The sequence below is a fragment of the Anopheles arabiensis genome, chromosome X (assembly GCF_016920715.1).
Source record: "Anopheles arabiensis isolate DONGOLA chromosome X, AaraD3, whole genome shotgun sequence".
NCBI lineage: Eukaryota > Metazoa > Arthropoda > Insecta > Diptera > Culicidae > Anopheles > Anopheles arabiensis.
In genome coordinates, this window is record NC_053519.1 from 15,863,225 (window position 1) to 15,872,500 (window position 9,276).

The window sequence follows — 9,276 nt, forward strand, 5'->3', positions numbered from 1 at the left end:
GCAAAACCCGTTACCGTGACGCTTTGATTGTGTTACTGTGCGTTACGCTTCGAATCAACGCGAAACAAAACCGGACGTAAATCAATTGCCTTCTGTGTACGGATCGCAACTGGAAATAGATTAGCTTCGTGTTTGGGTTTCGTTTCCCCTGAAATGGGTTTTTACTTACGAACATTGCGGGTGAGAATGTTTGTCTGTGTGTATGTACGCATGGATCCTGTACCTGTACGTATAGCGGCTGCTGCACTGCTTTTCTTTGTACACTTACCTGAAAGCGTTGCAGGAACGACGGAGCAGATGGAAGAGAGGAAAAAATAAAAACACATTAAATTGTGACTATAACTGTTGGTGGTAGGTGAAACAAAATAAGAAGAGGGGAGAAAAACAAAACGAAAGAGAGTAAAATGATGACACACAAAAAAATAAACAAACCGCGCTGAATATTTCATTATGCTTCCCACTGCGTCTATTACGCTGTCTCTTTCTTTGATTCTCTCTCCTGGTTCATTTTTCGGTTTGATGGTTTGATCACGATTGTGTTTGTTTTTTACGTTTTGTTTTGGTTTTACGGCGGAAGTGAGAAATTATAGCAATAACAACAACAATAACAATGTTCCGCTCATACAAAAACGACGTACACACACAGAGGCTTTTTCTGAACCACCTGCGACCCCACCAGAACCACAAACGAAGGGAAGTAATTCTGTTACTGCGTCTGGAAAGGAAAAAAAATGCCAACGCCGCCCGACACGGAGCAAAACGAAGCGGCCAACCAGCGCAAGCACAAAGCATCAACCTGCAACAACGCTTGAGGGTGGAAGAGTTTTGCGAGGGGAAGGTTTTTTTTTTTTTGAAAGATGGACGAGGCGAATATTAGTATGTTCAACGCACGCCACGCCGTACCCACAATCACACGCCAGGGAATGAGCAGTTTCAACCAAACCCTCTGCAGGAAGTGGGTAAGGCGAATGGAAGGGGAGGTTGGTAAATAAAATGGGAAAGATGGCGTCATATTTCTTCTCACGCGAGCAGCGACATCGGAGGAAATTGGGCGGAAAAGGAGGCACACGCTAATGGGAGGCTCTCCGCCGCGAAGGAGACACGCGTGCCCAATTAATGGGTAATGAGGCAAAGGGAGAAGCGGGAGAAGCGGAGTGGAGGGCATCCGGAAAATGGAGAAAACCGGGGCGCACAGTTCCGGACGCACACCGGAAGCGGAAGCGAAAGGGCTGCCGAGATTCCGGACGCGGACCGTACGGTAAACAGACGCCGAGTGGAACAATATTTTAAGAGTAAGGAAAAAAAGATGGCGACAACAATAAACACACAATACAGACTTGTTGGTTGGCAACTGTTAGCACACTTTCCTCTTGCTTTTTTTTTAAGTGCAGGTATGACTTTACTGGATGATTTTGTAATGTGAGGGTCATAATTTGACGTCATAATTTGCGAGGCTCATTACAGTACATACGCTGTTTTTTTTTGTTAAGTGCACGACAATTACATGTATGTACGTATCAAAACGCTATGCAGTCCGTGTTTCTGGTGCTAATTATAGAAAAGTGTTTTTAGCAATCTTGCAGAAACAAATCAATATGTACGACGAATCTGTGCCACAAAATACGTTCGTATGCTTTGTAATTTGTTCCACATTGAAATCGGAAATAAACATAAACATTTCCTATGCCAACGGTTTTTGGGACGAAACGAGTAATCGCCTTTTGCGTACGCCGGCACACACCATTAGTGACTCGTTTCCACCATTTTGTGTGCCATTTAATTACCAAACGTGGCTGAAAAACAATGCTAAATTAACTGAGCGCAAAAATAGCTAACCAGCTAGCAGACGTTAGGTCGTCTTTCCTTCTCCTCTCTACACCTTTCCCCATTCTCCGTTTCTATACACAGCGGCGAAAGTTAGGAGAAAAGGAATAAAAATGTAAGCTAATGTAAGAAGCAAAAGAAAACTCAATAACAAGAAAAAGTAGAATAAGAAGATGAATAATAAGATGAATAAAATAAATAAGACGAAGAAGAAGTATATGGAAAAGAAAAAGAAGATGAAAGATGAGAAGTTAAGAGAAGAAGACAAAACGAAAACAAGAAAAAGGAGAAGAACAAGAAGAACAAGATGAACGTGAAGAACGTGATGAATGAGATGAACGCAATGAATAAGACCAAGAAGAAGAAGAAGAAAAGGAGAAAAAAGGACTCATGAAAAAGATGCAAAAAAAATAATCAGAGAAGAGGACGGAAGAAAAGAAGAAGAATAATAAGAAGAATAGAAAGAAGGAGAAGGAAACGAAACAGAAAAAAGAAAGAACAAGAAGACGGAAGAAGAAGAAGAAGAAGAAGAAGAAAAAGAAGAAGTAGAAGAAGAAGAAGAAGAAGAAGAATAAGAAGAAGAAGAAGAAGAAAAAGAAGAAGAAGAAGAAGAAGTAGAGGAAGAAGAAGAGAGAGAAATAAAGGAAGAAGAAGAAGAAGAAGAAGAAGAAAACGAGAGTAGAGTAGAAGGAAACAAGAAAAAACACACACAAAACCCAAACAAATTGGTAGCTGGGGGGGGGGGTAAAAAAATACGGCGGTAGCGGTCGTTTACCCTCGAATGATGCCTGGTGCAAGATGGGCGACGGGGCCTCCACCGCTGCCGCCACCACCCTGCTGGCCGGCCGAACTGGCCGGTCCGGCGAGGGCGAGCGCCTTATAGCGGGCCTGCTCCTCCGTCGGCAGCACGATATCGACCGACCGGGACCGGACGGCGCCACTGCTCGGGACGGCGAGCAGGTTCAGGCAGGCGCCGTCCGGCGGCGGCTGCAGCTCCTCCGTCTTTGCCCCGGTCACCTTGGTGAAGCAGGAGTCGACGGAGGCGGCCCGGTCCCGCTTCAGGTCCGGCACCTGCAGGTAGATGTCGCGCACGAAGTCGGCCGCCTGCGATGTGGCGGCCGACGTCGGCGGCGGCAGCTGGACCATCGGGCCAGCCGACGGTGGCGGCGATTCCTGCGGCGGGGCCGGGCGAACAGTGACGCCCGCCAAGATCGGACCCATCGATGCGGCTCGGCCCCGCTGTGCCGCTAGGTCTCGCTGCTGCTGCTGCTGCTGACAGTCGAGCTCGTCGCTGCTGGTGTGGATGTCGGGTACGGGGCGGGGCGGCGTGGTCGGCCGGCTTTCGGACGCGTTCGAGACGTTCTCGAGCGAGCTGCCCGTCGGCTCGACGATGATCGCTTCCTGGCGTGAGATGGACCGGCGGCGGGTGCGGCTCGGTGCGGGCGGCTCCACGCCATCCTCCGCCGGCTCGACCGTCACCGGCAGGGGGGGCCGTGGGTCGTGCACTTCCCCTACCGCGCCCAGCTCGCTACTAGCACCGTCTACGGGCAGCATCAGTGCGATCTCTGCCGTGCGAAGCTCTGTTTGCTGTGATTGCTGCTGCTGCTCCTGCTGCTCCTGGTCTTCCTCTTCGTCCGGTTTGGTCGGGGAAAGGGTGAGCGTGATGCGGCACGGCGAAGCAACGGTCGCCGGCGGTGACAGCAGCGTGCTGCCTTCTCCGTCGACGCGTGGTCGGCGCCGGGGGGAGACGCGCTGAAACAGGGAGGCGTAGTCGTAGGCGGGCGCCTCCAGCCCGAACGTGAGCTCCGCCTCCTTTTTCTGCTCCACCTTAGTAGTGGCGATGGCGGCGATGGTGGTGGTGGTGGTGCAATGCTGCTCATTGTCCTCGTCCGGTTCCGCCTCTTCCGTTTCGTCCTCCTCCTCGTCCTCGTCGTCGTCGTAGTAGTAGTCGTAGTCGTAGTAGCCATCGGTAAAGTGTGTTCTCGTTTCTTCCGGTCCGCCGCTGGGACCGGCGAGCCCGACCGCCGCCACTCGGTTCACGCTCGTGCCCGCCCCCTCTTCCACTTGCTCCTCATCCTCCTCGTGCGTTCCGCTGACCCGCAACACAGTCCCGGCAGCGTCAACATCAGTGCCGTCCTCCTCGCCACCCGCCTCGTCCGCCTCGTCGTCACCATCGTCGTCGTCGTCCCCGGAGGAGCAGGAGCTGGAGGTGTAGTCGACGTACGCCTGGTACTCCTCGCTGTCGTAGTAGAGCCGCTGCTCCACCCCGATCAGCCGCCGGTACTCTTCCAGGTACAGGCAGTGGATGCACGGCGGGGGCGTCTTCGAGCTGGACTTGCGGCGCTGGAAGCGCTTCGGCACGTCGAGGAAGGCGGCCGCCACCGCGCTTCCCTCGTCCGAGGCCGACCCGGCCAGGTCGAAGCTGCGCGACCGCTGGCCGGGCGCCGTCTGCGGCACCTGCAGCAGCAGGCTGCCGACGCCCGGCATGCCCCCCGAGCCCCCGTCGTCGGCCGTGGATGAGCCCGCACCCGCCACCGACAGGGATCGCTGCTGGCCGCTCGCCCGCTGCGCCTCGAGCTGTATCTCATCGAACGAGGCAGAGCGTACCTGTGTTGTACCAGAAAGAGAGAGAGAGAGGGAACATGGTTGCAAAATGGTTGCACACGCTGCACCAGCAACCCCCAACACACTTACCTGCTTCGGCACCTCCAGCGAGCTTTGGGTTTTCATCTCCGCACCCGTGGGCGTCCGGGACCTAGTGAAGGTGTTGCGCAGGCGATGCATCGTTGGACCGCGGCTGATGCTGCACTACCACTACTACTACCACTACCACCGCTACTACTACTACTACTGCTACGTTTGCTGCTGCTGCTGCTGCTACTACAACTGCTACACTGCTGCCGCCGCCGCTGCTGCTGCTGCTGGCTGGTGGTTCCTCCGCGCTCCAGAGGCAACCGGTCACGACGAGGCTACGATGTGCCCCAGCGGTACGGCTCTCTTCCCATCGCCGCACTACGCACCACTGCACCGGGCTGGGAGCCTTCTGACGCGGTGACGCTACTGAAAGAGTTCCTTGCTGCAGGGAAGATGGGAAAACGTACAGAAACAAACGATGGTTTCGTCAAAGATGGATGGCTGAAGGTGCGCCTGGCAGGTATGCAATTTGCACGACAAAACCATGCCTTTCGAGGCTGTTAAGCAGCACGCAGGAGCAAATGGGAGTTATGGAAAAATACCGATCGAGAGGCAAGCGATGTTTCCGGTGTAATGTTTTGCAGCAAATATTGTGCGTATAATGTTTCCCTGACAATACAGGCTGATGCTAGTAGTACACGTTTTGGCATTACGCGCTACCGACTGGCGTTCTGCGTACTCGTTCGCGTTGTGCGAAGCGCGTGCTCCTCGGGCAACGTTTTGCGCTATTTCGAGAAGGCGGAAGATTGCCACTACCACTACCCACTCAGCTCAACATCGAGAAAAACCACCAGCAAAATCAACATTTCGATAAGATATGTTGCCGTTTACCCGGTATGGATTTTCCGAGTATTTACAGGCAGTACAGGGATCTTCCGGGCAATTCGATGCGATGCGGGCTGGATTATTTGTCGCTCACGAAGCAGAATTTGACTGCTACGATGAATTTGTACCGTGCTCAACGACCATGTTTACCCTTTTACTTCAGTTTAATACAATCAAACCGATTTCATATAAATTTACAAACAATGCTTTATTGCTAATAATTTAGCAAATAAAGCGAGTTATGGTACACACGATACGTCGTTAAGGAGTCTAAAATTCTCTCCTTTTCATTTTTGTGAAGAAAAGGGAAAAATGTTTGTTTGGAGCAGATTTAGCGATTTGTTGTACAATATAGTTGTCAGAAAACATACTAGACTAGTTATGTGTTCTCTGGACCACACCCACGACTTCAATCCGACTCAAGATATTGATGACTGCGACTCCTGCAAAATCGGATCCACCAGCAACGCTTGGAGTAGGCCGGAGTCGTCCGGAGTCGTCCGGAGTCGGTCAGAGTCGTCCGGAGCCGGCTGAAATCCGGCGTAGTCAAAGTTTCCCGGAGTCGGAATCAGAAAAAAATCCTGACCATAAAAACATTTTACAAGACAATTAGAGTTTTAGTAATTAGAGATTAGACTCCAACTTCGGGTGGTTCTGGCCGACTACGGATGACTCCGGATGATTTCAGATGACTCTAGACAGCTCATAACGACTCGGGATGACTTCGGACGACTCCCAATGGCTCCGGACGACTCCGGATGGTTCCGGACGACTCCGTATGATTCTGGACAACTCAGAACGAATTCGAATGACTCCGAATATCCTGAAGCCTCCGGAAGTCTCCAGATGACTCTAGATGACTCCGGATGACTTGGAATACCTCCGGACAACTCCAGATGACTCACGATGACTCCGACTCTGGACGACTCCGGATGACTTTGGATGTCTCGGAAAGACTCCAGACTACTCTGGATGACTCCGGATGACTCTTGTCAACTCTAGATGACTTCGGATAACTCAGAATGACGTCGGATGGCTCCGGATGACTTTGAATGACTCCGAACTACTCCGAATGACATCGGATTACTGGAAATTACTCCGGACGTCTTTGGATGACTCCGGATGACTATGTTCCACTATGAACTACACAGGACGTTTCCAACTCCGGACAACTCCGGATGACTCCGGATAACTCCAGATGACTCCGGATAACTCCGGACAACTTCGACTCTGTACGGCTTTAAACGATTCCAATATGTTTGTCTACTTTACCCATCCCTTCACTGGACGGTTCAGTTTCGTGAACGACAACAAATACGCAGCACGCTCTGCAAACAGAGTTGGCAAGCCCTGTACCCACCTGCTCGCCACATTGGCTTCACCGAGCCTGCTGATTCGTTGCCGTTGCTCTTCTACCCACGCTGGGACACTGTAAACTCAGTCCCGTAAAAAAGGAGTCATTGGTTCGAGCATGGCGACGACGTCTTGACATTGATCCTGGCTGCTCCTGTCAACTTAGCTACACTCATGCCGGGCCCAATCGAGCAGCAATGAGCGGCCCCCGGGCTCGTGACTGTACTTTTCTGTTTCTCCTCTCGCTCTCACCCACTTTCACTCTTTCTCTCTTCCCCGCAGTCTCCAAAACTGGTGATAGTAGACATAATCCAAGAAGAACAGCGGATGATGGGAATGCGGATCGCACCAGGTAGCAAAAAAAGGGGAAAATACGGGATTCATGCAGCGATATAGCACTCCCACACCTTTGCGCGCCCAAGGGAAATCGAAGTGGGGGAGCAAAGGCGAGGGGCGAGAGGGAGAGGAGGTGAAACAGGCTAAAATCTACGCGGGGTGCTATATCGTCGTTCGCGTGTTCACTTTTTGGGCCACGAAATATGTTCCCCCCCCCCCCTTCCCCGCAAAGCACTGTTTCTGACGTCTTTTACTCTGACGAAGCGTACGTGTATGTGTGTGTGTGTGCTTTCGTCAACGGCACCACAGATGCCACCCTTATTGGAGCGGTTTTTAAACTATCCTGGGTAGGATTTCCGCAACACAGCAACCAAACACGCCCGAACCACGCACGGTACGTGTTTAGCATTAGCGGAGAGAGTACGTGCGAAAAGCCACCAAGCATCCGGACAGGTAAATGAATGGTTGGCGAGGAGGGCTGGCTAGGTGTAATAAATTGCAGCTGTGCCGGGTACACCCACAACCCCCGACCGGTGAGTGATTACAGCCGAACCGATCCACAACAACCCAGCAAACGCCAAACGCACGAGGTGTGCCACGTTGACAGCTTTCCAGCGCTCCCGGCACGTGCGCCAAGAGTGCAGCCACAGGATTTATAGACGGGGCAAACAGGGAGCAGATTATTTCCAAGCGTGAGTTGTGGGAAAAGCGCACCGAAAAAAGAAGAGAAACAAAATTGCTTTCTCAAACTGCTCCCGATGACAAATTCCCGTACGCGAGTGAGCGTCAATAAGAAGCCCCACACTAATCTGTGCACCCAAAGAAATTGGCCAAGTCAACATTTTTGCTTACCTAACCTTGCTCGCCCACGGGTTATGATTTGTTTATGCAAATTACAGGTCCAGCCAACGAGAAGTGGTTGGTAAATCGCTTCCCGTCAGCAGCTTAATCAAGCGAACGCAACTGGCAATGCTGGATGAACACACGGACTGCTCCGAGGAGTATCCCAAACCTGCGGCCTGGGCATGGGGATGCGCGTCTGCACTGCAGCTCGGTAACGGCATACACGACAGCCAACACACACACACACACACACCACGTGACGAAATGTGGCTCGCACGTTAGCAGGGGCTTAGCGGTGACACGTTCCGAACCGTTCTCGCACACTCAAAACGATCGCATCAGCTTAACGCTGCCGCAGCCCTTGAACAACACCAGCAGCAAGCCTCCCCAGAACGCCCTTTGCCGACGATAAAAACAAGATTTGTGCGGCTTTGATGAACCCCTTCTCCCCACCCGTTTTACGACGGGCAAAGTGCTTGCCGTGGGGATTTCTCGAACTCCTCCCTGGGGGAGAGTGTGCGCGCACTGAGATTGTGTCATTTTTTCTGCAACAACAAAAACAACAACACACTCAACGCAAACCCAAGTATGCGTCACAGCACTCACCCGGCTACGTCTTGTTGCATTAGAGCAAACGGCAAAGGGGAGAAGCAGCAGGTTTTATAGCGCCGTCAAGTCAGTTCTATTTCGTTTCAGTCTCTCACACGCACACACACACACACAGTGAGGCAATGGGGCATCATTTACGTCGGATTACTGTCTGGTTCCGGTGTTGCACACGCGCCCGATCGAACGGGGACCACGGGAGTTTTGTCGGGGCAGTTTGCCAAAACGTCGTTTCGGGCGGAAGTGAACAAATGTGTGCCGGTCCGGATCGGGGTGGAAAACTCTTTCCCCCTATGGAGCAATGTGCGCAACAGGCAGCAGCAAAGAGGCGACAAGAATAGGAGAATAGGATGTGAAACGCCTGCAAGTATGCATTATTACGTTTCATTTAATAAAATTAGCAAAATATTAGCAAGCAGTTTGATCGAGAAGGCACGGCCTTGGGAAGCGCCATCTTCTGGTAACGTCTTGCATGCGCCTGCAGGTATGCAACATACTTATTTTTTGGATAAAATATCGTAGATGAATTAAACTATTAAAAAAAACATTCGTTGATCATCACCATGCGGCATTGAATGGTGTTGGCAATGCGCCTGAAAAGTATGCAATATGTGCATTTGTTTCTGTTTGTTTTCTATTTTCTTATTATGATTAGTTTCATGATCTAAAAACAACTCCTCAAAAAGCTTTTGTTTAAGGCATATTCGGTTCGATATGTATATTTAAACTTCACAATCTCCTCGGTGGAGTGAAAAGAAGAAAAAAACAAACAACAACGACCAATACAAGACGCCT

General features: G+C 51.3%; 1 protein-coding gene across 5 annotated transcripts in view; it reads right to left on the reverse strand.

Annotated features, from left to right (window-relative positions):
- Positions 1–9,276, reverse strand: part of LOC120905486 (diacylglycerol kinase zeta) — a 120,651-nt gene that overhangs the window by 45,623 nt on the left and 65,752 nt on the right. For all 5 annotated transcript variants that reach the window (XM_040316302.1, XM_040316303.1, XM_040316304.1 and 2 more), the window contains exons 3-4: positions 4,519–4,900; positions 2,600–4,431 (exon numbers count right to left, since the gene is read on the reverse strand). In XM_040316302.1, coding sequence (XP_040172236.1) covers positions 2,600–4,431; positions 4,519–4,608 — 1,922 coding nt within the window. In that variant the 5' untranslated portion in view covers positions 4,609–4,900. The remainder of the gene's footprint in view (positions 1–2,599; positions 4,432–4,518; positions 4,901–9,276) is intronic.